This window comes from Lagopus muta, chromosome 11 (assembly GCF_023343835.1).
Source record: "Lagopus muta isolate bLagMut1 chromosome 11, bLagMut1 primary, whole genome shotgun sequence".
In the NCBI taxonomy this organism is placed as follows: domain Eukaryota; kingdom Metazoa; phylum Chordata; class Aves; order Galliformes; family Phasianidae; genus Lagopus; species Lagopus muta.
Window position 1 is genome coordinate 9,134,798 of NC_064443.1, and position 27,128 is coordinate 9,161,925.

The 27,128-nt window shown below is 50.6% G+C and overlaps 1 protein-coding gene and 1 long non-coding RNA gene across 6 annotated transcripts; one reads left to right on the plus strand and one right to left on the minus strand.

Annotated features, from left to right (window-relative positions):
- Positions 1 to 17,346, plus strand: GATA2 (GATA binding protein 2). 3 transcript variants are annotated; one of them, XM_048957339.1, is made up of 6 exons: positions 1 to 1,018; positions 6,565 to 6,999; positions 7,630 to 8,229; positions 10,707 to 10,852; positions 13,676 to 13,801; positions 14,629 to 17,346. In XM_048957339.1, the coding sequence occupies exons 2-6, from the start codon at positions 6,771 to 6,773 to the stop codon at positions 14,926 to 14,928; spliced, it is 1,401 nt and encodes a 466-aa protein (XP_048813296.1). In that variant the 5' UTR covers positions 1 to 1,018; positions 6,565 to 6,770; the 3' UTR covers positions 14,929 to 17,346. The 3 variants fall into 3 exon arrangements, with proteins under 3 accessions (XP_048813296.1, XP_048813295.1, XP_048813297.1); XM_048957338.1 differs by lacking the exon at positions 1 to 1,018 and adding an exon at positions 5,893 to 6,143; XM_048957340.1 differs by lacking the exons at positions 1 to 1,018; positions 6,565 to 6,999 and adding an exon at positions 7,038 to 7,374.
- Positions 8,236 to 26,824, minus strand: LOC125698682 (uncharacterized). Of its 3 annotated transcripts, none has more exons than XR_007379264.1 (5): positions 26,763 to 26,824; positions 19,437 to 19,575; positions 15,176 to 18,516; positions 11,999 to 12,148; positions 8,236 to 10,078 (listed from the first exon to the last, which is right to left on the minus strand). It is a non-coding gene; the product is annotated as an uncharacterized LOC125698682 (long non-coding RNA). The 3 variants fall into 3 exon arrangements; XR_007379265.1 differs by lacking the exon at positions 8,236 to 10,078 and adding an exon at positions 10,859 to 11,176; XR_007379263.1 differs by lacking the exon at positions 8,236 to 10,078 and having other exon boundaries at positions 10,859 to 12,148.
- Between the last annotated feature and the right edge of the window lie 304 nt (positions 26,825 to 27,128).

Consider the following 27,128-nt stretch of genomic DNA (forward strand, 5'->3'; position numbering starts at 1 on the left):
CCTCCGGGGTTCGACGAGGGGACCCCAGCCCCGCATACAGCCACGCAGCGGGGGCAAAAGGCATGGCAGGTGAGCAGTGCCAAGCTAGGGGCTGAGGCGCGGCGACATTTCCCAAACCATTCGTTCGGGCTGAATCGCCCAGTGCCACGAAATTCTTATTTCACCGTTTCTTTTCTAGCTATAACAACGACTAGTTGAGGCTTGTGCCTCTCCCAGCTCCTCTGCCGGCTCTCTTAGTTGCAGGTGCACAGCCTGAAAGACTGAGTTTGGGAAGGGAGACTGGGGAGAAGAGACACGAGGTTAGTGGAAAAAACAGGCTGGTGAACGCAAAAAATTAAAATAAAATTTAAAAAAAAGTCAGTCCAGCACCAAAGAGTGGAAGAAAAATCAATAGGAATATTTAATATCCATAATTGACACCACAAAGCGCTCCCCCAGCCCACCCCACCTTCCTCGGGGTCCGGTGGCAGAGGAGCGGCGCGGAGCTGCGGGCAGAGGAGCCCCGTTCCCAGCGCCGGGGATGCGAGCGTGTGTTGTGTTGGTATAATATCAATTCATTTAAAATATGAAAGTCAAGTCGCGTAGACTGTGACAGCAACCGTAACAAAAGGTGCAAGCAACAGACAATGTGATGTGCTTGTACAGATATTGTAATGATGCAAATGAAGCGGAGGGGACGAGCTGCCTTATTATGTACATAAATACACAGTGGCTCGCCGTGCCATCCTTGAATGCAGGAGAGTGAGAGAGAGAAGGGGAGGGAAAGAAGGGAGAGAGGAAAAGAGAGGGAGGGAGGGAGGAAGGGAAGGGGGGAAGGAGGGAGGCAAAAAAAAAAAAAGGGCTCAGCTCGAGAAGTGCCGCCAGTTCGAAGCAGAGCGCTCCTCGGGCAGCCCCTCCGCCGGCTGCGCGCACCCACGGGCGGGGGAGGACCGGCGGCCGGAGCCCCCTCCCCAGCCCGCAGGGGAGAGCGGGCGCTCCGCAGGCAGCGGGCGGCGATCCGCGGCGGGAGGCAGGCAAGGTAAGGGCGTGCGGCTCCGCAGCGATCCGCGTCCCTCCGCCCGGGGCGGTTTTCCCCGGGGAACAGAGCGGGGCGGTTTGGTAAAGAACGAAAAAATCCCCGCGTCCCTCCCCGGCCTCCTCCTCCCGCAGCCCCGGCTGGAGGCACCGCAGAGCCGCGGGGCTGTGCTGCTCTGCCCGGCGGTGCCCTGCGGGGAGCGGGGCCGCCCTCGTTCGCTTTTCTTTTCCTTTTTTTTTTTCCTTTTTTTTTTTCCTCTCCTCGGCACCCTGTGGGGAGCGGGGCCGCCCTCGTTCGCTTTTCTTTTCCCTTTTTCTCCCCCCCCACCCCCCCCCCCTCCCAACCCGCCCCAGCTTTTCTTATTATCACCGCGCTAATTATTTAAATCTCCATCTTTGAAAGTTTGCATTTCACCCAGGGCAGCCACTTTCCCGGAGCAAAGAGGGTGTGTGTGTGTGTGTGTGCGTGCGGAACCCCTCGCCCCCTCCCCGCATCCTATATCTCCCCGCTCCCATTGTTGGCAGATTTGGACAGCAAACACAAAGATGCGGGGTTTGTTCTGCCCGGAGAGAGCACCTGCCCGCCGGGAGCCGCCCGGCCCAGTCCCGTGCGGCAGCTTTATGGGGCTTTGCATGATTTAGAATTACCCCAGCACGGCCCGCTCCTCTCTGCTGCTCTTCCACCGCTCTCTCTCTCTCTCTCTCTCTCTTTTTTTTTTTTGGTGCATGTGCAAAGTCCCCCTCTTTATCCGCCTTTTGCTTTGGGGTGCCGAGGCTGGAAGGCAATAGGGGAAAAAAAAGAAAAAAAAAGATATAGCCAACAGGAGCGTGGATTTGAGGCGATTTCAATAAGAAAAGCGATTTCCATCAGGGAGGTGCGGGGTTCTCTGTCCGGGGATCGTTCTCCCCGAGAGCATCTTTATGAATTAAAAGCAATTAAAAAAAAAAAAGAAAGAAAGAAAGAAAGGGGAAAAAAAAAAAAAAAAAAGGAAGAAAAAAACTGTCGGAAGTGTCAGCCCGGTTCGGCCGCTCCGCGGGCGGTGCCAGACCCGCTGCGCTGCGGGGAAAGCAGTGCGACCTGCGGGGCACCTCCTGCGGCGGCTGAGGCCGAAATCACCTTAAAAAGGAAAAAAAAAAAAGGGAAAAAGAAAAAAAAAAGGAAGGAAAAAAAGAAAAAAAAAAAGAAATCCAGCTGGCTCCTGAGAACGAAATCTTTCGAGGCAGCGGCTGAATTTTTTTGGTATACCTTTCTCCGGATGAACGTGTTCGCGTGAAGCCCCCCGCACGCGTTCTGCTTTGGGAACGTGCACAAAAGGCGGTGCCGGGGGCAGGGCGGTGGGGTTTGTGCTCTTTATCCGTGGGCAAAGTGAGGGCAGAGAGGAGGTGAAGTTGTGCGCGGCCGTGGAGGGGCACAGGGGGACCCGAGGTTCCCACGCTGGAGGACAAACCTTTGTGGGGTTGGCAGGGGAGGTGAGAGGGACAGCAAGGCGGCTTCTGCGAGATTCAGGGGGGAAAAAAGGGGGGGAGAAAAAAGCAAAAGAGGTTATTTCGTGGTTTATTCCCCGAGCCGTGTTTGTTTTTTGCTTTTTGTTTGTTGTTGTTGTTGTTGTTGTTGTTTTTAATGCTGCCTAAATCGTGTCTTGTGGTTAAGAGGTAACTGTGTCATTTTATAACCCTATTAGCAGCCATTAATATGTGCTGGTAATGCACACGGGACGGGGGTGAAGGGGGGGGGGGGGGCACAGAGATAAAAAAGAAAAGCAGAGGGAAAAAAATACCGAAAAATTAAAAAAGCAAGAAAGAAAAAAAAAAAGAGGCGGCAAGAGAATAATCCTCCACCCCGCCCCACCCCCCAGAAAAGATAAAATGGGGGGGGTGAGGGGGAGAGAGGAGGAAAGAGCCCCAGTCCGGGCATGTAAATAAATACTGCGATATTTGTTTTCTGGCTTCGCGTCTGCCCGGGCAGAGGTGTCAGCTCCATCGCTAACTGTTGCTAAAACACGGCGCCGTCTGCCCCCCCCCGGAGCGATGTGACATCACTTGTCAATCACATCCAGAGGACCAGTTGTGCAGCCAGCGCTGGGAAATCTCCCTTATTACAAGAAATAATAATAATGGGACGGCAATAAGAAAATAAAGTTGATAAAAGTGAGGCCGGATATCAGTTAAAAAAAAAAAAAAAGAAAGAAAGAAAAAAAAAAAAGAACAAGAGAAAAGGGAAAAGAAGGAGAATGGGGGGGAGAGCGGGAGCTGCGGGGCTCGGCTGCCCGCGGAAGGGGCTGCGGAGCGGAGCGCAGCCGGCTGCCCGCATTGCCCTGCGCGGCGCTCCCCGGGGGAAACTCATTCATCCGTTCCGTTTCCAGCCTCGGGCCCGCAGCTCGGTCACCGGCATCGGGGATGCGAGATAGGAGGGAAAAAGAAAAAATAAAATAAGGCATAAAAAAATGAAAAATGCTCCAAGGAATGCTCGGTAGGAATCCTCACTATTGAGGAACCCTGTTCTGTTGAGTTGAAATCCGGCTTCTCCCCGCCGGAGCGCTCGTTCGTTTTGCGGGGGGTTCAGGGAGGGGGATGCGGGGCTTTGGGCGCTCCGGGAGGCGCCGGGGCAGCGGGACCCCCCGGGCGGGGCCGGGCTCGGGGCAGAGCGGCCGGAGCCGGAGCCCGTTCGGCCCTTTTGTTGTGCTTCTCCCTCCGGCCCCGGGGTAACCCGAGCCGGGGGCTTCGGGGAGAGAGCCCTAGGCGGGCAGCTCCGGGGTCTGCGTCGCCATAAATCAAGCCGCCTGATTAATCTTTACAATTTGTCTTTTAAAACAAACACGAACGAATTATCAGCTCGTTAACTGCGATTTTATCACCTGCCTAAAACAAACAGCCCACCCCCTGACCCCCCCCCCCCCCCCCCAACAACAAAAAAAAAAAGAAAAAGAAAAGAAAACCCGCAAAACTCGGCCTCGTGCCGATGGCAGCCGGGCAGTAATTAAAACATCTGTAATAATCATCATCGGAGCGCTGGGCACGGCCGGGGGCTGCGGCCCTTCTCGGGCAGGGGGATGCCTGCACCCGGCCCGGCTGTACTGCGAACAGAGACCTACCTGCGAGCGGCCGCTTTGGTTCCTACTCGCCCTTTTTAGAAAATAGTCATAATAACAGAAGGAAAGTCTCGGTTTGGGGATATCTATCTGGTTTTGGTAGAGTTATTTCTGTCCGTGGAAAGAAAATACCTTCAGCCGTAGAAGGAGAAGCCGGATTTTTAGAAAGCTCCTCTGTTCTCGCTCTGCCTTTTAACTTTCTTTTTTTTTTTTTTTTTTTTCCTTCTTTTTTTTTTTTTTTTTTTTTTTTTCTTCTTTATTTTCCCCTCGCTTTGTTTCCCTTTCCTCCTCCCTGGCAGCTCCGGCCCCAGGCGCCCCGGGCACGGGGGCACTTTGCCCTCTCCAGCCTCTCCAGCCTCCCATCCAGTGGGCCGCTCCCGTCCTGCCCGGCCCGGGGCCCCCCGAGCCCGGTTTGGGTCCGGGAGGCGGCAGAGGAAGGGCTGCGGGGATGGGGGTGCTCCACAGCCCCTCCCGGGGCCTCTCGTAGGGACAGCGGGTGGGGAGCGGGCAGGAGCGAGGGAGCCCCGCTTCGCTCGAGCAGCGCAGAGAGGAAAGGGAGGTTTTTATTATTATTACCGTCGTTATTATTATTATTATTGTTATTATTTTTTAAAAGAAAGTTCATTTCCTGGCGAATTTGGCAGTGGCGGTGACGTCAGAGCCCCGGCGTCGTAGTGACTGGGGCGGTCGGGCCGGGGGGGGGTCGCGGCTCCCAGCGCTGCCCGGGGGGGTTCGAGCCGTTCTCCCCTCGCCGCCTCCTCCAGGCACCCCGGGTCGGCCGCGCCGTCGGGTCGGAGCCGCTGCCGTTGCCCGGCGGGCTTTGCTCCACGATTTCCTCGCTCGGAGACTTCAGCGCTCGTTTCCCTTTTCCTCCGAAAGCAGAGGTTTGAGGAACGGGAAGGCAGCGTCTGTGCATCGGGACCTGCGGCAGCTCCGATAGCGCGGCGGGCGTCTGGCTGCGACTTTCCCTGCGTCGGTTTTGGTCTTGTGTTGGTTTTGTTCTGTTTTGTTTTCCTTTCCTGCCCCAAAAGCGGATGGGTCCCGAGGCGCTTTTCGGGAAGACTCGGAGCTGAGCCCCGCTGCGGCCGCGGCACTCCCGCCGTGCGGGGCAGCTCCTGGGCACGCACGGCCCGAAGCGCGGGGGTGACTGCGAATAATGAAACCGTTTAAAGAACCGAGGGGGGAAGGAAAATAAAGGCAGAGCTGCGGCGCCGCTGCCCCACCGGGAGGGACACGCCGCGGACCGCTCCCGGGAGCGCTGCCCTGCCCCGAGCCCGGCCGAGCGCTGCGGACGGGCTCCGGCCGTGCCCGCTCGAAGTGGAGCCTCGCGTTTGTTTCTTTTTGCCGTTTTCCAACTAACGTGATGCCATCAGCGACCGCACTGGGCTCCGTCCCGCTGTGCCCCGTTCGAGGGGGGGGGGAAGCCGTGCCGCCTCCATCTCCCCGGTGCCGGCCTCCATCCCCGGCCCCACGCATCCCGGCGGCAGCGCATCTCCTCGCCCGGGCACCCCTGACGGAGCCGCCCCCGGCGCCGAACCCTTCCCGCCCCGATCCCCCCCCCATCCCCACGCACCCAGCCGGGACCCCCCTATTCCGCCGTCCCCGCCCCACAGGGGCGTGCAGAGCCCGGGCGGGGAAAGCCCCCACGGCGCTGCCGGGCGAGGATGCTGCGGGCGGGGGCAGGGGGCGGAGGAGGGGGTCCGCGCCGCGCCCCCCCGGGCCGGCTCCGTTTGGGGCCGGGGGTGCGGTTGGGGGCGGTGTGGGGCGGCGGGATTGGCTGGCCCGGCCGCCGGCCCTGCGCGCCCCGGCCCGTCTGCGGCGCCGCGGCCAGCTGGCGCCAGCGCTCATATAGGATGCGCGGGGATGGGACCGAGCCGGCCAGAGCCGCGGCTTTGCCATCTGAGTAACACCCTCCATCCAACCTCCCGCTCTCCTCCTCCCGCGCTCGCTCGGCTTTTCCCCCCTTCTCTCTCCCTCTCGTTCTCCTCTCTCCCGCAGCCTCCGAGCGGGCACCCGCCGCCTCTCTGCCTCCCGCCCCGGGTAAGTGTGAGGCGCGGGGGGGCATCGCCGCTTTCCCCCTCCTCCCACCCTTCTGTCCCCGATCCTTTTCTCCTCCGTCCCTCGTTTTCCTTTTGTGTCAGCCCAAGTTCTCGCTGGGACTCTATGGGATCTGCCGTCCTTCCTTCCCCCTCTCCCCTTTTGAAGCCAGCTGGAAAAACTCCTGTTGACGTTTGTAGCGAGAGGGCTGGGGGGGGGGGGGGGGGGGAGAGGGAGGGGGGAAAGGAAGCTTTTGGATTTTTTTATTTTTTTTTTTAAAGTTCGAAATGAGATCTGTTTATTTAGTGACGGGAGGGCGCAGAGTGAGGAGTCGGGGGAGCAGATATTTTAGGAAGGGGGAGGGGCTCGGCCGCCACCTCCCTATACATTTAGGGGGGACCCGCTCACCCCGTGTTTCTTACAGGTGCTGCCCCGCCATCCGCCCGCGGACAGAGGGACGCGTTGACTCCGGGGCCCACCCTGCATCCTCCCCAGGGCGATCTTCGGACACCCGACGGCTTTCTCCTAAACAATCGCCCGTCTGCTAAACACCCCCGGTACCTCCGCCTGCCGACCCCGACCGCCGCTCGCCGCTGCCCCGCGGGTGGGCGGGAGGGGAGGCCCGAGGCCATGGAGGTGGCCACGGACCAGCCTCGCTGGATGACCCACCACGCCGTGCTCAACGGGCAGCACCCCGAGAGCCACCACCCGGGACTGGCTCACAACTACATGGAACCAGCGCAGCTCCTACCTCCGGACGAAGTCGACGTCTTCTTCAACCACCTGGATTCCCAGGGCAACCCTTACTACGCCAACTCTGCCCATGCCCGGGCCCGGGTCTCTTACAGCCAGGCACACGGTAAATGAGCATCCCGCTCCTCGGCCCCTTCCCCAGCTCTGCCCGTTCCGACGTGTGGGTGGGGAGATGTTCTTGCGGCCGCTCCGGTGTGTCGGGGCCAGGGGGGAAAGGCGATGGAAGGAAATAGAACAGAAAGGGAGGCACGGGTAAATTTTAACCCTAGCGATGACCGGGCATTGGCGGAGGGGAGGGAAAGAAGGGGAGGGTGAGAGAGGAAGGGGAAATAGTGTGTGCGGAGGCTCAAACTTCTCAGACACGGCTGCTTCCCGGATGCAAAATACGAACAGATTCGAATCGGCAATGGATTTTACCTGGGGTGTTTGTAGGATCTGAAGAGAGAGCGCTGTGGCAGCTCGGAAGACAGCACAGAAGGGGGTTTGCTGCTTGCTGTAGGGTGGGGTGGGGTGGAAACGGGGGTCCTTTGCTTCTTCCCTGGCTGGCTTTATTTCTCCGAGTTTTCCCCGGGTGGTTGGGGTCTCCCTCGGAGGTCATGCAGATAAGGGGCTGTTTGCAGACTGTGGGTGCTGCTCTCTGTGCTGGGAAATCTCTCCCTGCTCTGGCTCCCCTGCAGCTCTCTGGGCCGTGAGTTGGGATATTTCACTGATCCCTGACGCTCTTGTGTCCCTACAGCCCGCCTGACCGGGAGTCAAATGTGCCGGCCTCATCTTATCCACAGCCCCGGGATCCCTTGGCTGGACAGCAGCAAGGCGGCACTCTCTGCCCATCACCACAACCCCTGGACCGTCAACCCCTTCACCAAGACCCCCCTGCACCCCTCAGCAGCCGGAGCACCCGGGGCCATCTCAGTGTACCCCGGCAGCAGCACGTCCAGCACCGCCTCCGTCTCGTCGCTCACCCCGGCCTCTCACTCGGGCTCCCACCTCTTCGGTTTCCCCCCGACCCCTCCCAAGGAAGTGTCTCCGGACCCCAACTCCACCAGCGCTGCTTCCCCTTCGTCCTCCGCTGGGGCCCGACAGGAGGACAAAGACAGCATCAAGTACCAAGTGTCGCTGTCAGAAGGGATGAAGATGGAGAGCGCCAGCCCGCTCCGCAGCAGCCTCACCAGCATGGGGGCCCAGCCCTCCACTCATCACCCCATCCCCACATACCCCTCCTACGTGCCGGCTGCCCACGACTACAGCAGCAGCCTCTTCCACCCGGGCAGCTTCCTGGGGGGCCCGGCGTCCAGCTTCACCCCCAAGCCACGAAGCAAGGCCAGATCCTGTTCGGGTAAGCGGAGCACCCCTGCCATGCATTGATGCTATCCCTTGGGTGGGAGGACTAAATTTAGGGCCGTTGTGCTGCATGCGTGCGCGTCGTGGTTGGCTGTGCTTGCAGTATATAGTTGAAGCCGTAGGCGGCTGTAGGGCCGGGGTTTGTGCTAGCTCTCTTTGGGACAGAAGGGCAGGTGACTGCTTGGCTTCACCGTGCTGCATTTTTAAATGGAGCTTGTACCAGGCTTCCCTGGTGCCATCGTGCTGGCAGCGGCTGCTGAGCCCTGGGGCACTCGGATGGGGCCGAGGGACACGGAGTGAGCAGCGCAGCAGATCGCACTACAAAGAAGGATTTATATGGGGAAGAATGTCAAACAGCCCCCGGCAGGCTGTGGCCCCCAAGGGCTCACGTTCTCCCGAAGTGGTTAACCCCCCATCCCCCCCGAGTTCCACGTGGGGACTTTCTGCTCAGAGTTGTTTCCCCTTTGATAATTTTTCACGTCTCCTCTTCAATAAGAGAGAAGGCCCCAGCGCAGGGTGAAAGCGAAACTTCCCCGGCCGCTCCGTGCCGGCCCTATTTCCTTCACATTTAAAGGAGCAAAAGTTCAAATATAGTTTACATACCAGTGCTAAAGACTAAGGTGTCCAGTCATCGCTAACTTACTGCAGCCCGACCAGAAAACACTGCTTCTTTCTGATCCAAACATCTCTGCTCCGTAGTGCAGAGCTTTCCACAGATCTGCCTTGCATTTCTACCTGGCAGTGCAGTTCCAAATCAGCAAACTGCGACGGTTGAAATGCTGATTGAATGACCCCAGTTGTACAACCAGGCATAGAATTAAGGACATTTCTGTAACTCTGACCTTCCTGCTTTAAAATCAGCCATCAGAAGGAAAAGATGTACGATGTATTTCAATACGGTGTACTGGTACTGCATTAAGATAGCCCTTGAAAATTAGCAACCATGTAAGCTGTTGTGTGTGTGTTCTTAAATATCACTGAATACACCACATGCAATTATTTTTAAAGCAATTCAGAAATGTGCTCCTTTACGAGTTTTGCAACAAAAGCATCAGACACTTTACAGCCTCACCAGCTCCGATTCAAACGGCCCCTCTGAAGGGAACACCACAGTCACTACTTAAATGCAGTTGCTGCTACATGCATGCATTCTTTTAGCGGTGCACAGCGCAGTAAGAAGATGCAATTAGCCGCCTGAGCCCCTGACTTACAAACAGACCCAAGGCCCCCATCTCTGAAGATAACCGGATCTCGAGGAGCTTTTTATTTTATCCTGTGGTCGCCGGCAGCTTTATTAAATGGGGGAAGCCTGGGGCTCCGTTGTTTGTTTTTCCTTTTTTTCCTGCAAGGGAGCCCCCCGTGCTGGGGGGAACTGGGGAAAGTTCGTGACCACCCGGTGTTTTTGTAGGAAAGCTCAGGCTCACGACACGGCGACTCCGGCAGCTTCCTGCCCAAGGAGGGACAAAAGCTCCAAACGCAGCACTGAGAGCTCCCCTCATTTTTCACCGTGTTGTTTAAAAGCCACCCACTCCCTAGATTAAAGGAGGCACAACCCCGCTGAACTCGGCGTGGCCTGCTGCAGTTATTAGCAAAAGGAGAATTTCCTCTCCGCTTAAACGCTGTAGGATTTGCATACACTATATGAAGAGATTTCTATATTAAGCAGACCTGCCCTCGAACCGTCGGAGGCGAATGAACTTCTAGCAGAGAGCTTTCTGAGGCACAGACACACGTAGGAGCTGCATGCTGGGTTTCTGTAGGGCCGCTCTGCCATGCCTTGCCGTGGTTCCCATGTTGTGCTGAAGCACAAAGCAGTAACATGGGTAGCTGCTCCACAACTACATCTAGGGGGAAAAAAAGACAGAAAAGGACTTTTTTACAATAATTCCCAGTGTCAGTGCTGGAACTGAAGTTTCTGAAAGATCAGTATTGTGCCTTTGGAACAAAATTCATAACCGAGCCTTTGGCACGCCGTGTCTATTCCCAACCTGCTCAGCTTTGCTTTCCTGCCTGGTAGTGTTTGCAGCAAACAGAGCAAGCCCAGAAGAGGAGGTCTTTCTGCTTAGATTTAATTCTAGGAAACCCATTTCTTTGGTTCCTTTTTATCTTTTGTTGTTGTTGTTTGTTTTACGTCTTGTGTGTTCGCAGGTGTGTGTGTGTGTGTGCATGGCAGAAGGCACAGCCCGAGCACCGCAGTGCTGTGGGTGCGGGAGGGAGCTCTTGTTTTCCCAGCACCAACACCGGCTCAGTCCTTCCCTCCCCACAGGGAGCAGGAGCTGATCCCTGCTGGTGGCACGCACTACTGGCGGTGCTCTCGAGGTCCCCGCTGCATGCGCTGCGCGCCCCTGCTGTCTGCCCCTGCTTGAGCTAACGCGGTTTTGACTTTTGGAAAACGCCTAAAGGACAATGCAAAAAGCTTTTGTGAATTTGTTTTTAAAGAAAGAAATCCGGTTTCTTCGTGTTTCCATTTAGAAGGCAGAGAGTGTGTGAACTGTGGAGCAACCGCTACCCCTCTCTGGAGAAGAGACGGCACCGGGCATTACCTGTGTAACGCCTGCGGGCTCTACCACAAAATGAACGGTCAAAACCGACCTCTCATTAAACCCAAACGAAGGCTGGTAGGTGTCTTTGACTTTCCTTGGGTTGGGGGATACATGTGGCAAAGGGACCACACGCAGGCACGAGCCTGACGCGTCCTACCGTGCTCGGCCCCATAGTCACAGCAGGGTCAGGCCATGCCTGGGGGCAGATCCCTCCCACCCCCCCCAACGTGCCCTGAGCCCCCAGCCGAGCTTCTGCGCGGCCAGGCCAGCGGGAGATCGGGTATCCGTCTCCCCGTTTATCCTCAGATGACAGCTTTTAATTTAATTCCTCATTCATTTGGCCTCTTGGGACGTTTTGGGAGCGAAAGGGTTATGAGCGTGAATGTTCTCCACCGTGTGCTAAAAAAAAAAAAAAGAAAAAAAGAAAAGTTCCAGCCCCAAAAAGCAAAACAAATCAGATGAGTCAAAGCTACTGCTCCCTACTTCATAATTATTTGTATGAAAGCCATGAAGTAATTTTCACTCTTATATTCTCTGGCAATACTAATATTGGTTCCCTCCCCAGACAATCCCCTACTGTTTAAAAAAAAAAAAAAAAAAATCCTATTATTTTTCCATGGAGTCACCTATACTTTGTATTTTCATTTGAGCCATTTAAAAAAAATGTCCTTTCTGAGCTCCTGGTAGTAGTTTCCTATCCGGATATCTGTACGTTAAAGATAAGGAAACTTTGTGTATCTGTTTCCTGACTCTAAAAGCTTTAGAGAGTTTCTATAGGCGAGCCTTGCCAGTCATGCTCGCTGTTTTGAAATTTCTAATACACTCTATTCCACAAATAAGGCGTAAAATGCTAAGAATAATAAATATATTTTTTTGGAGCTTTGTGATTTATGGTGCCTAAGTCCCTCAGCTACTCGTGGGCACGTTTCAATGAGGTTTGGAGAGCAGAAAATTGGCACCGCTGCTCTGACGCTGGGATGAGATGCAGAAGATTTGTCGTGAGTCAGAATTTCAGCTATGCAGGCTGCTTAGTGACTGACACACAGAAAAATGTTAAGACAACAGTGTAACATTATCGACTCCCAGGCTCAAGTACTTTGCAGTCTGAATGGGACAGGCCGTAGAGCCCAGCAGTATCAGTGAGCCGCGTCCCGGCCACAAACACAGCGCTCCACCTTCCCCTGTGCTGGGAGAGGTTTGCACTTCGTTTTCTGTACTTACCCCACTGCAAGCAGACAGAGAGCTTTTCTCTTCGTTTGGTTGTTTGTTGTTGTTGTTTCAATTGATTTACAGCTTTGTTTATTGCCCCTTTTTCCACTGTAGTTTGCTTGTTTGCAGAGGAGAGATGGCCATCTTTGGGAATGCGTTCATCTGACATGCAATAGCAAAGCCATCATTAATGTCAGTGCTCGGAGGTCTGGCATTAATTGTGTTTGGGTTGCATGAGCGTACTTGCAGTAGGGGGTACCCCTTCTCTTTGCCTTCGGCCTGTTCTCACAAGCGAGTGGGGGCTGACATATACAAGTCCCAGAGGGCTGATTCCTGCTGTAAGCTGCTAAGCCGTCCACCACTTTGGGAAAGTTACATAGCCGGAGTGTAAAATCAGTGAGTGCCTACAAACCCAGCGCTGCCCTTCTGCGAGCCGGGTCGGTCAGTGCTCAGCGCTCTCATACGGAAAGGCCAAACGCTGGGACACCGCCGTCGGCTCGCAGAGGTGCTCAGTGCTTAATGCAAACCTCGCTGCCGCTTCAACGCGTGGTTCTGGTAGCTAATTGCAGAAATACCTAGAGAGCAAGGCCCTGGGGAAATTAACACCATTTATGTGCGTTAGTAAGCAAACTGCACTAATTTAAGAAAATATCGAGTCCTCTCCTTTAATCCAATCGCACAAATTGAATTGTGTTCCGCCTGCTTCCGGAAGCAGAGCTGCAGCTTTCTTATATAAAACTATTTCCCAGAATTTGGGGTGCCACTGACAGCGCTTCCATCCAACGAGCAGCGTGTTGTTGTAGGGCCTGCTAGAGAAGGGCAGAAATCACCCGCTGCCTGCTGTTCCTCTCTTCCTGCTCTTGTTCTGGGAGGTGGGTGAATGTTTGGGATATTTTTGCCCCCCCTCCGCCCTGGTTTCGGCAGAACAATGCTGTTTAAATGATCCTTCTATATTTTTTTAAAGATGGTTGGCTGAGGGCTTGTCAGCCCAGAGACGGAGTAGGGACAGAGGCGGCAGCTGGGTCAGTGCAATCATTGCTGCGAGGCATGAAATTTGGTTTGCTAAATATTTAAAGAAAGTTGGAGCCAGTTTTGTTTTCTCCCTTTCACTTGTAAATGGAAACTGAATTTTCAGTGATGGCTCTGATAAATACTGCACCCAGCTAAGCAATGCGGTTGGTTTTCTTTTGTGGACATCTTTAAAGGGACAGAGGAGGTGAAGAGAAAAAAAAAACTCACATTCTTTAAGATCATTACCTTTTTTCAAACCCTACACTGGCACTGACTTAGGTTGGTCACTTAAGAAAAGGGGGGGGGGGGGGGGAGAAAGAAAAATAATTTTCCTGAGACATTCTAGAATCCTGCAAAGGGAAACCTTGAGCAAATCAAACATCGATTTCCCCCTCCTAAAATTTTTTGTTCGGGGAGTTGAAGAGACGCATTGTTTCCTCTGCACACATGGTGCCATGGGGCTCAGTGCTGCAGCCTGCATAGGAGAATACGTGCATTAAACAAAAACCCAACGGCCACAGCATGCGAAACTGACAGGAGCTTTCGTTCAGCCCCAACGCTCTGCAAAACGTCGGTATAGATCTGCCCAACCTAAATATCGAGCCCAAGTTGACCTTTCTCATGATCCCCCCCCTCCTCCTGCTGATAGATTTTTAATTTTCTCTCTCTTTTGGTTAGTCAGCGGCCAGGAGAGCAGGGACGTGTTGTGCCAACTGTCAGACAACCACCACGACCTTATGGCGACGCAACGCCAACGGGGACCCGGTTTGTAATGCCTGCGGACTCTACTATAAACTGCACAATGTGAGTATTTGCTCATCTCATGTGTCGCGGGGATTGATGTCTTAACTGCGCGCTGTACACTGGGCTTTTATTGGTTTTGGGGGGTTTGGTTGTTGTTTTATTCCTTCCCTCATCTCTAAGGTTCCCCTGGGGAGTGACAGCCATTCTTTGTCGGCATAGTGATGCTAAGTTCGGTGACATTACAATGTATGAGCTTGGCTTCTAACGCTTGGGCAAAGCAGGCAAAATTGAGCATGACACTTGGTTTTAACTAAGCGAGTTTTGTGCATCTTTTGGCCATTGGAAATGGGCTCTGTGCAAGAATTGATCCTAACGGAGCATCTTCATTTTGATTTCAAAACAATAATGCATCTAAGGCTTTGTGTTACTGTCATTTGTTTAAAAAGAAATTTGTTCCAAGCAGGAATCACTTGTCCTGTTGTACAGTTATTCAGACTACAGGTAACTGAGGTTATTGGTCTTGGGTTGTTCACGTCTTAGGTCTGAATTTAGGTCAACGTGTGCCTCCTGGTTTGATCTCATTCTCTTAGGAAATGAATGACTGAGGGCAAGCCTACGGGAAAGAGAGTCATCGGCTGCCAAATTCAGTTCAATTTGTTTTTCATGTCTAGGGTTTTTTTTGTGTGTGTGGTTTTATTAAACAAACCAATATAAACAAGTTCTGCAGAGAGAAACACCGTTTTTTTTCTTTTTTTCTTTTTTTTTTTTTTTTTGGCCAGAAAAAGGTCTCCATCCAGGAAAAACACATGGGGGCTGTCCAAATATTTTCATTTTTGCACAATAAAGTCATTTTGTCGGCATGAGCCTGATTTTCTCATTTCTTGCAGGTGAACAGGCCTCTGACCATGAAAAAGGAAGGAATTCAGACCAGGAATAGGAAAATGTCCAACAAATCAAAGAAAAGCAAGAAAGGCTCCGAGTGTTTTGAGGAACTGTCCAAGTGCATGCAAGAGAAATCGTCTCCTTTCAGCGCTGCTGCCCTTGCTAGTCACATGGCACCTATGGGGCATTTGCCACCTTTCAGCCACTCTGGACACATCCTACCAACACCTACCCCCATCCACCCATCTTCCAGCATCTCATTTGGACATCCGCACCCATCCAGCATGGTTACAGCCATGGGATAAAACCTGACGACCAAGAGACCCACCCAGAGATTGAGAACATGGGGCTTTACCTAAGACGACACCAAGTAAGAAAATGTTCTGCCAAGAGGAGAATGTAGGGATGGCAAAAAAGGGGATCTGTGCTCCCGTGTGGTTTAACTCTTCATGCTGGACTAAAGCCTTGCAAGAGATGGGTCTTCTGCAGAAATGTGTAGTGGTGCCTGTAATGCACTTTGCCCCCTCAGGTATAAGGAAAAGAAGAACTCACCTGGTCGATATTCAGTTGTCTAGCAGAAAGCAAAAGGTGGCAGAAGCAGAAAGAAGAGGCTGGAACTGGCTTTCCTTTCTCTCTTTGTTATTACTGTGAATATTGTGAAGAGATATAAGCAGCCTCCCAGGATGAAATCGGCTCACTGGAAGCCACACATGCTGGATTTCTATTGTGGACTCTGTTTGGGGAGGGGGAAGAAAAAAAAAAGAAAAAAAAGAAAAAAAAAAAGGATGTCTTTATAAAAACTTAATTTTTAAAATGAAATCAGACAGAAAGTCATATTTATTTTGCTCTTGTTTTCCACAAAAAGCCTCAACCCCTCTGAGTGCATGTTTTTGTGCTGTTGGTTGCAATGGCTACTACCCTGTATGAAAATCTGCCTTCGTAAATATGGGGAGGGACAATATTCAGTGGCCCTCCTGGATTTGCTCCATCTATCTTCCATACCAAAATATCCCCTAGGAAGGGAAGAAAGAGAGGGTGGGCAAAGCGAGAACTGTAGCCGCAGCATGGGATTTCAAAGCGCCCAAGACGATGATTATTTTTGACACAATTTCTTCTTTCATGTTAGGGAAAAGAATGACTTATTTTAAAAAACAACAACAAAAAAACCCACACAACAGCCCCCCTCCCAGCTACCATATCATTCCTTGAACCAGACAGCTCCATCAGACTAACTGGTGGGAAGACGCTCCCGGAAGGCAGTCCTGCACTAGCGAGGGCTAAAATACCAAATCGCTGCAGCTAACATGCAGCAAAACAACAGAAAAAAATGGCAGGGCATAAACCCATCCAACTCACAGACTGCAGAGGTTGAAGCATTTTGTTCTGTTGTGTTGGCAGCTGTTGCTTAAAAAAATGCAGCTCAGCTCCTTGGGTAAACTTAGGGCAGCGCGGCAGCGGGTCCGCACACAGCAAGGCAGCGCGTGCTGTCTCAGGCATCCAGCCCCCATGGACTTCGCAGGGAGGAAGGGCAGAAATGAGGTTGAGATCACTGGAGAGGGGAAAGGGAGAGACAATCAGTTTGAGCTTCACACATCCGTCAAACCCCAGACGCAGCGACAGCTGATGAGATGAGGGAAAGCGCCGTACGGCCGCCTTCCGTAGTGCGTTTTGTAAGAAAAGAGGAAAAAAAAAGAGAAAAAGAAAAAAAACCTTAGAGCTCCCATTATTAAACCACGTTGTACGTAAATGATCGAAAACAAAGCTATTGCCAATGTGAAGTGTATTCTATTGATTGTTATGATCTGATGCCTCTCGTGAACACAAGCTCCAGTATAACATACAGTGTACATATTTAGCTATACTTCTGATGAAAATGCCCCAATGAGCAGAGGGGTTTGATAATGTAAACCATGTAAGCTTAACTCTGTGACAAGCTTCTTTCTTTCTTTTTTTTTTTTTTTTTTTAACTTTTAACTTTTTTGTTGTTGATGGGGTTGTTTTTTTTTTGTTTTGTTTTTTTTTAATATTTTGGATCAAGCCAATTGTATCTTTACTGCAACAGTCCTGCTTTAAAGAAAGAAAAAACACAACAAAACAAATAAAAACAGATGTATGTTAATTTTCTTTTTCTAACCATGTAATTCGAAAATTTGGTAATGAATTAAGAACCAGGCAGACATGGAAAATCCTGCTTGCATCCTTTTCCTGGTCTGCGTAGGCATATAGGTGCACTTTGTAAAGAAGTGGAAACGAACGGGAAAACAAAAGCAGTTGGGAGAAATCACAAACCTTCTTAATCTACTGAGGGAAAAAAAGAATCGGATCCTTTTTACTTTCTACCTTTTACAATGGTACAGTTGTACATTATTTGTACCCGACTCAAATTTCGGTAGGATTTGTGCAGGGGGTGGGGAAGGGACGTGGGTGGAAGACAGGGATTACTGATACAGTTGACAAAGTGCAATATATTGTCGGTCACTGCAGCATAGACAATGGCAGTTGAGATTTAAATTATTTTGTACTTGTATCAGCATATTAAAAAAAAAAAATCTGCAGTATTTTCTGTTTTTATTTTAATTTTTTTATTTTGCTTATTTTTGGATTAGTGAACTAAGTTATTGTTAATTATGTACAACATGTTTATATATTGTCTGTAAAAAGCGTATGCTTTCCTCATATTCCTTCAAGGTGAATATTGCTAAGAATAATAAAATACCTTTTTTGTGAAATGACCCGTGCCCAGTTTTCTGTCACCCGGGCTGCTTTCAGCAAGGAAAGGTTGAGTTGGCAAAGTCGTACTGTAGATGTGGAAAAGCATCCCAATGGGTTTCAGGGCAGAGCCTTTGTTAGACCAGGCACAGCTCGCTGTAGGCTCCCACTCCGGTGTGACAGGCAACACCATGAACACAGAAATCTGTTTCTTACCATTTGGTGTCATGCGTGGCATGAAAGGAGCAAGGGGAGACAGCCAGCCCGGAGCCCCTCTGCTGTCTCTGCTCTGGGGATGAGGGTTTACCGCCGGACAGCTTTCCCATGGCCAACACTTGTGGTGCTTTCATCACATGCTCTGGTCTGACCCACACGAGGAACTCTTGGGGCCGAACAAAGCGAAACAAAGCCCTGCGAGCGTCCCTGCCATGCGCAGGGGTGAGTGCTGCTGCCACTGAAACAATGTTTGCAAGAAAACTGCTAATGAACTTTGGGTTTCCTCCTTCGACCCCCTGGGAGTTGCAGATCACTTCTGTGGAAGCCAGCCTGGGATAACTCCTTGCTTATTAAGAAAAAAAAAACACCAGTTCCTTTTTCAGTGAACATGTGCAAATTCCAACCTTTCATATCACTGCCTCTTAGCGGCGCAGCCTCCTCCCCGGCCCCATTTGCAGGCCCAGCTAGCAAGCAGATGACACGGGGCCACAGCAGCTCTGGATGTGCTGCACAAAGCCCACACGGCCAGGACAGGGCCTTCCTGTGCCATTTCAGACGAGTTAATCATCTCTCTAAACTTGTTCAGCGAGGCTTAGTGCAAACACCCATTAAAAAAAAACAGCAATTTATGGCATACCATGCAAGCTTCATTTACGAAGAAACACGTTCATCCTCAAACGGGTTTAAAATGGGGTTATAAGCAAAGTCACCCACCCTTGCTCCATATTTGAATGCCAGACACACTCTCAGGAGGAGAGAACAGGAGCAGCACCAACCACATCATTAAAAAAAAAAAACCCTTAGAATAATCCAACCACTTGCTTTTGTTGCACATTACACAGCCAAGCCCAGGCTTTGATGAAGATTCACCTCCGTGTTGCCTCTCTGTAGGCATCTCATGGGGTCTCTGCTATCTGCTGGCAGCACTGGGGCCGTGCTCCATTCCCATGCTGGGATGGACCCGGTTCCTGCAACACAGGTAACAAACAGTGCCACATTCATTAGGTGCCACTAAGCAGCAAAAGATCAAACCACCCCTCTGCAACGTATATGTTGTGTTTGTCTCCAGACATTTTGCAAAGCAGAAGGAAAACAAACAGCAGGGAATGGAAATGGAGCAAGCGTGTAAAGTTCAACACAAAGTGGAAGCACAGAGCTGGTACACAGACAACAAATTGGGACTGATGGTCCTTTCACTACTGCCAAATACTAGGGGACAGGCTTGTTTTGAGGAGGGAACCCTGACATCACTTGCCTTTGGTTCCTGTTGTTGGGATTATTGTTTTAAGCTGTGCTTAATTGTCATGTCTCCACAGCCACATCAAAAGCCGAGAAGATTAGGTTACAGGGAGTGTTTGATGTCAAAATACAAAATAAATAAAAGGAAAGCTGAAAAGGTAGCCTATTTTCCATGATGTCTAGTGAGGTTTTTGCTTCTTTTTTTTTTTTTTAATTTTTTATTTTTTTGCAAAGGTTGCACTTCTTTAGTGGCAATACTTCATTTGCTTCCAAACAACTCTACCGCTTTCCTGAAGCAGCTTGAAGGGTTAATAGCCCCCCTTTGATGGCAAACATGGTATAATTAACGCAAACTTCTTAAGTATCCTGGTGACCTGTAGATGGCCACATGAGAATTTTGTTATTTACTGACTTGCCAAACGTTTATTGCTTATAGCAGGACAAGTGGGAAGCAGGCATTAATTCTGATGCTGTTATCTGTGATTGTGTGTAAAGTTCATAGCAGAGAGTGCCTATACGTCAACTGCAATTAAACATTTCCCAATTTTTTTGAATGAATTTCACGTTGGTGGAGGGGATTGGACTGGCAGCCTTGCAAACTGAAATGCTGCCCATGGCACAGGCACAACACCTCACAACTTCCCCTTACCTGCAGGCTGAAAAAGAGAAGTCTGGCACTGTGGATCATTCGATCCTTGGCTTCTTCACTGAGATGGTCAAATCAGCACCGACAATGGCATGGCGCAGAGGGAGATTTTGTGGTGTGACATCTCCACTTGGAAACCAGCCTGAAAAATACCAAAAACAGAGCCAGAAGTGGCTATCAGGTGAATATGTTCATTTATTACCAACCTGGACTGGATTAGAACACATGACCTAGAAGTAAAACGTTTCATTTAGCCCAACTCCTTGGGCCATCTGGTCCTCGCAAGTAAACATTTCTAAGTGAGATTAAGTGACTGTTCTTTAAGCATGGTGATCTGAGTGCAAACCAGGCTGCTCTGGATCTAACAGATCAAACCACAGCAGCCGGCTGGTGCCGATTCAGAAACACCCTTTGCTCGAATGGCACCGGGTGCAATTCTCTGCAGTGATTCCTGGTTCAGGAAAAAGAAAAAAAGAATAAAATTAGCCACCAGGTAACACAATAGAGAATCAACCCCTCCTGCAAGGGAAGGTTTCTACATACCGCACAGGGAGGGAACTGCTACTGTTTGGACTATAAAAACTGCATCAGGGAAGTATAATGGTAACCCAGCCTATGCTGCAATGCCAAGGAGAAACCAGCTACCTGCCTGCCTACATCCTGCTCCCATGTCCATATGGTTCTGCGCTGTGGTCTGCAGGGAGTTACTCGCAGGAAAGCTGGCTCTGGCTTATGAGGGCCAATGGCATCCATAAATCATTTGCAGTTGGGCCTGTCAGTGGCAGAGCGTGAGCATGGACTTGTTTCTTCTGAACACTTCAGGGCTTCACCAACATCTTCCTCAGTTGCTTTGTTTTCCTCTGAGCTCGACTCCTTGTGCCCACCCTCCATCACAAGAGAGGATGCAGCAGATTTCTTTGCTTGGGACACAAGAGTAAAAGAACATTTATGTTGACTGTTTTGATTATGATTATCTTCCACTCACTCCCACCTACCCACAGTGGCATTATGGTAGCAGGTTATACTGCTGGAGGGATTTTTGGGTGTCTCTGGAAACTCCTAAAGGATTTTACTGTAAAATTTACATTCATTTACCTCCTCCTACTGTAATTCAGTTCTTTCTCTAATCTTTTTCTTTCCCCTCTCCCCCCCCGCTTTTTGTAGCCCCAAGTAAAAGTACCCCATTTTGACAGTTGACCTGTTAGAAGAGAAGGGAGCAGACAGACCCACATCACTCAGGTAACCTCTGCGCCCACAGGCACTCTGTGACACTGCAGCTCTCCAGCCGAGCGCAGATCCAGCACAGGGAACACGCATCCCAGGAGACAGAGCACCGCTCTCCTGGCGCCAGGGCTCACCGCGATCCTCCCACGCTCCCTTTCTGATAACGAGCAAAGGTGCACGACTCCGTGCCTCAGTTTCCCCTCTGCGAAACAAGGCATCTCAAAGGCACAACCTGCCCTATCAGCTGCCTGCGAGTGCTGACTCGCTCATCCCAGCAGACTTCTGGGCAAGTCAGAACAAAGCTCGGCGTGCGGCGTGTGCTGCTAGGCATCGAGGAAGGGCACAGCGCTCCTCTCTCCAGGTTGGAGGCTCCTCCCTGCCCCCTCCATGCAGCTGTGTGCAGGGCAAAAGTGACACATCGCAGGAATTAGTCATTGCTCTGTGCTGCCCGCCTGCTCCCTGTGCTGCACACAGCCAGTCCATTGTGAAGCCACGCTGTCTCCATCTCCCATGCTGTTAGCTGCTGGCCTTCCTTTCACATGCTCTGATGGTCGCTAGAAAACTGCGAGAGAACACGGTCACCGTACGAAATAGCACTAATTTGTCTCCAGGCCTTTCCTCTCCTCCGCCCGCCGTGCTCTCTCGCTACTTAACGCTTAAACCAGCTGAAGTTTACAACAAATCAAAGCCTCCCCATAGGCCCAGATTGTCTAAATACAGAAAACAGGAAGTGAGTAACCTTCAACGGGAAATTGTTCATCCGATGGAGGCCAAGACCCAAGGCCTGGCGCTCCTCCGTCCTGCCCTGCAGAGGCAGCACGGCGATGCGGGAGGAGCGGCTCAGCCAAACTTCTAATATGGTCAATTTGCGGCCGCCTTAAATGAGGAGATGGTGAAGGACACCAGATGGGCAGCTGGGAGGGTTGTTTTTAAGGAGATTGGGGATGAGATGGAGAAAAAGCCAAGGGGGGGAAAGAGGAAACAGTAAAGATGCATGAATCCAAACCTCCTCGGAAGCTGAAGGTGGTAAAAGAGTGTTGCAAACACTTCCAGCACAGAAGGGAGGGAGGAGATGCGTGACAGCCCACTTGGTGATGGAAGGGAGAACACTTCATTTCCTAGGTAGAGCGAATAATGATTTATTTTTGTAGAGCAACTTGCCTGCTTTGCCCCCTAAGGAAAGATCCCAAATTATTTTACCGGCTGTTTATCTAAGTGTTATATTATTCACTACTTAAATGCAGCCATTACTGGGGTGGAACACAGCAGCTGTTTAACAACTCAAAACAATGCCCCCTTTTTTTCTTTATTTAAAAAAAAAAAAAAAAAAAAAAAAGAAAGGTCATATTAAGATCCTTTCTAACTGAAGTTGAACTTCTTGTTACATGCTGCATCCAGTGAAATTAAGCTTTGCTCACATTTACACTTCTGCCAGAATCCCGCAGACTCCAAAAAACCAGTGCACACAAACACATCCAGCCATGCTTCAACTCTTCCAACCTAGCTCTGGACAGGCCAATGGACTTTGTGACACAGGGCAGCCCCTGGGCCATAGATAGCTTTCTTCTGACCCCTTGGAGCCTGTTTATCCTACAGACTTTTTTCCACAGTGACTTCACCAGATTTCTTATGGTTTATATGAGAGAGTAAAACTGGATTCATGGCATTTGCTTCACAGAGACTTTCTCTCTTGCACAGAGGTGAAGCTTAGTTAGATGCTTTGCTAACAAACCAGCTGGCTAGCAGAAAGACGCTCTTAATTAAACAGCCTCTCTGGGGAGAACTCTGTCTTCTTTCCCATCGCAACAGGTTTCCTCTTTGTCCTGTGGTGGGCAGGTGTTGTCCCATTGTGGCATGGAAAAGGGCAGCCTCTGATCCCACTAAAGATAGCCCCATTGGTAACAGATCAGCAGGGGCATCCCTAGATTGTGGGAGAGTATGCCTATCTTGCTTCACTGGCTGGTGCATAATAGAGCTGGCTCCCAGTGATATATCCATGGCTTTTAACGAGAGTCCTGTTCTCCAGAGGGGTAATGAAAGGGAAAGGAACCTGGAGGGCAATGTCTGTGTCTGCCATTGCCAGAAACCACAGCTGGTCCTGCAAGTGATGGGAATGGAGACAGCGCTTCTATCCAGGAAAGATGCAAAGAAATGCTTTCCCACTGCATTATCTGCTCGCTTTAATCTCTTTCTCCACCACTTTCACACCAGGAAGTGAATTTTGCTCCAATGGAAGGTGAGATGCAGATAATCTCAGGGAAGGAAACAATACTTACTGTAACCCCTGGTCTCAGCCAGCCATTGGTTCTTTCATGTTGATGGTTGCAGCAGCTCTGCCCTGACTCCTTGGGATCGGGTGTGCAGGCTAAAAGAGGTTAGGGAGCTCCAGCCACATCCCTGGCCTGGCTGACCAGGGAACAATGGTTGTGACCTACCCAGCAGAGCCTGTCTGCCTGCAGTCCAGACATAGCAGGGAGCAACTTTTCCTCTACTGACCTTGCACTCAAAAGGATTGAGATAATATTAACAGGTACATTTCCTTCTGTGCTTTCCAAAGTGATCCAGGAGGCAGTCTGTCCAGAAGTATGGACTCCAGAAATCTACAATGAGCTCTACACCATCTGATCCAGGTGGCATAGGGCCTCTACTCACTCTGTTAAGGTAGGATTTACCACCCTCACAAAGCATTGCAACAATGCATTAAAGAATGAATGCATAAAGCTGAAAATGTGCCGCAGCTAAAGAATGCAGCTGTGACTGCAAACCATGCCATAGGCATGTTCACAAAGTATACACCAGGTTTGTCCAATGAAGGAAATTCTCTTACTGACACTGTTCAGACACAGGCTCTTTGAATTTCCTGTCCGTGGTGAGACTCCTTTGGTCAGTGTCATTCCAGCTCCAGCAAAGCTGTCCACAAGGGACCCATGCCTCCCCAGCAAGGGTCCTGAATCCTTTAAAGAGTTAACCGTGAGCTCCAGGCTCAATGCACAGGAATGCACCCGCTTCAGGTGGAGTCTCACCAGAGCCAGCCTTGAGCACTGAACTGCCTTCACGGGAACCCATACAACTCTGAACTCAACAGCAACCACATTATGTTGCGTGAGGATCAGCAGGAACTGACATGGGACCAGCATGGGACCAGATGCTCCCATTTTAAATCTCATTTCACTTTTTGCCCCTACTATGTAATTCCTTAGTACCCCACAGAGACTGTGCTGCTTTGGCCCAAGCTTTCTGCACCAGTTGTGCATCTTTTCACTTGCACCCTCTTTCTCAGAGCTCTCTTTCCAATGTCTCTCGCATTTACACCCTTGCAGAATTTACCTTTGTGGCTCACAAACCAGCCATGTTCCTTTACTTCTGCTCCATTAATGTCTATTGGGCCTGGGAAGACCAGCCATTGCTTCATGCCACTGTATGATCCATCCCTGTCAATGCTATAGCTCTGCCTGACATCACTGCCCTGCTGGCGTTCCTACAGCCTGCTTTCACTTTTAGTCCCAATGCTGAACAAACCCAGCTCTTTTCTTCATGTACACATACGCATGTATTTATACAAATACATCCCACCACAAAAAGAGACCTATTTTCAAGGTTTAATATGCTCCAAGTTCTGCTGTGGACTCTTCCTCTTTTGTTGCAGCTGTGGTTTTTCATAGGGCAAGCTTTGTGGGTTTGCAAGAGTCCTTGGATGCCTTGGGAAATGTTCTGCAAAAGCGAGCTTTCTCTCCATGTGTTCTGCACTCCAGCCACCAGGTCCTGAAATCTCTGTGCACAGGATTTCCCCTATTAAAATGGAGACAACGCCTACTTGCCTTTCAGGCAGACCTGATTGATACTAGTTGTTTATAACTGCAGTATCAGGCAAAGAAACAAGAGTGCCAGCTAGACTCCCTCCTACATCATCTGCTCTATGTGAGCTGCAGCACAATACCAGGATGCTCTGAACAGGCTCAGAATCACCACCTCACAGCCACAGAAGCTCTGGCTACCTGATGCAAGCTGCTTTGCCACCGCTCTGCAAAGAGTAAGGCTTTAGCCACTGCCTTAAATGTCTTCATGCATGACATGAGAGAAGCAATCCCAACTACCTGTAGAAATAAGGGAGAGCCTACAAGCACTAAACAACCGTGAAACAATGAAGGCTACACCCTCTGCCTCCCCTGTGCTCGTCCTAGTTACAAGAGAAAGTAACTGGCTTAAAAGAGTTGAGGATTAACCTAACACACCTGGGTACCACCTGCTGCTTTACTGGCTCCAGCTCGCAGTTCTGTGACAAGCTGAGCGCCTGACAGCAACATCCCTTTGAAATACCAGATCTGCTAAGGGTTTGGAAAAGCCTTGCTGTAGCACAAGGCAATTGGCAATATGCATGAAGACAAGTCTCCTGGGGCTGGCTGGCAGCAAGGAGGGATAACTTGGGGAAAGAAAATGCTGCAAGCACAGTGCAAGGCACGCTCTTCATAACCAAACAGCAGCTTAGCCCTGTAGAGTTAGCACAGCATTAAGGTTTTTCTGAGAGGCAAAGCACACAAACGCCGAAAAGAACAACAACAAAAAACTTCTCTACGAAGCAACAGAAAGTTGTCTCAAGGTGAAAAGCACATTTGTCCAGCCTTGCCTACTTGTAGCCTGACAGAGAGGGAGGTGAGATACGAGACTGAGCAATTTGCAACCTTCTAGTTCCCTCTCTCCCACCTCCTCCTCTCGTGGGAAATGAAAGAGACCTTTTGTGGAAGGAGGGAAGTCGGTGTGCAGCCAGTGTGTGCTGGGAGCAGCCTGGACTCGTGGGAAGGATCCCAGCATGCAAACATGTGTGCAGGGCTGCGTGCTCACACACACACGCGTGTGCACAGTTATGCTGAAGTGCTTGGGGCCGGCCCAGGGCCATTTCTCAGAAATCTCCTCATGCGTGTCTGAAAAGGTGGATCAGGCAGCGGAAGCGGTGAAACCACCACCATGCCCAGGCCCCAAATGACTGCCTTTTCTCTCTTTTTTTTTCTTTTCTTCTTCTTTTTTTTCAGCTCCCCCCACTCCTTCCTCCTTCCCTCCCCACCCTGCCCTGTTGAACCGCAGCACCAGAGCGGCAGAACCTGATGCTGGAGGAGAGTGAAGGAGGCAGCCACCGCCAGCCATCATCCAGCTCCCTCCTCCCTGCTGCCATCCCACTGTTCTAGTAGCACGGTCCCTGCCTCTGTGAAGGCTCAGATCTGGGGAGCATGGCAGGAAAGGTAAAATGAGCCGGTGGTAGGATAAAAACAGTTTGGTTTTCTTTCTTCCCTCTTCAAAGCATGGCTAGGTTGTTGTCTTCTCCCTGGGTAATGCTGAAGAGAAGATGGAGGCTTGGATGAGAGCCTCCTAGGGGACAACTTCAGCTGCAATTCTCCTCTGACCAATATCACTCCATCAGGTCTCTTTTAGCCTATTTCCACTATAATGGGGACAAAAAAAGGGTGTCTGTCACCATTCCCACCCACCACATCGGGCAGGGAGAGGGGAAGCATGGCTGGAGCCCTCACTTCTGTTTACTGCTCTATGTTAGCAGCAAAGCTTTCCTCTTGCCATGCTTCCTGATAGCAGTGGGCCAAGCAGCGAGTCTGTGGCCTGAGCCCCCTCCATCCGCAGCCTAAAATGGCGGTCGGGACAGACCTCAGCCCCGTGATGGCGGACAGCCCTCCGCCATCCCCACACAAGCTCTCACCACCCCAGCACTTTTCCCTGAGGGAAATATGCTGGATCTGCATCGTGTGCTGCAAATTTCCTCCTCCTGTTGAGGAAGAAACGCTGGAAAGTTATAAAGGCCCAAACTCTAAAGGCAGTTTTGGCAACGATGTTGGAGATCTGCTTGATAGAGCACATTCAGCTCTTTTGGGGCACTGCTGGGTCAAAAATAAACCTTACACAAAGCAAAACAAGACAATTTTTACTTTGCACATTTTCTGTATAACAAAAGGTATTGGATGAAAGAAGAGAACATGGGAATCCACAAAGTGGAAGGGTGGAAGGGACAAATTGAACATTGCAAAAAAAAAAAAAAAAAAAGTGTAGTGCCAAAGGAAAAAGAAAAATGCATTGAAAGGAATTAAGAAATAGAGGTGTCACCTGAGGTTGTCCTGAACTCCACCTGGGTGTGAGGAAGATGGAGTCCTTACGAGGCAAAAACCTAAAGGGAGATAGAAAAAAGGAGTAAATAAAGAAGGCAAGAAATGAGAGCGTGCAAAAGCCCACTCAGAGATCTAAGGATTAAAAAGAAAACCTTTAGTAGAAATGGAAAACAGGGAGGCAACCAAACAAGAATATTCAGTCAGTTAAGGCTTGCAGGGAAAAGATAAGGGCAGCAAAAATGCAGAATGAGTTAATTATAGCCAAAGGGATTAAGGAGAATAAGAGGCCTTTTACAAATATATCAGGGGAAACAGAAGAAGTAGGTAGAAGGTGGGTCTGTTAATAATAGGTCAGAGTAGGGAA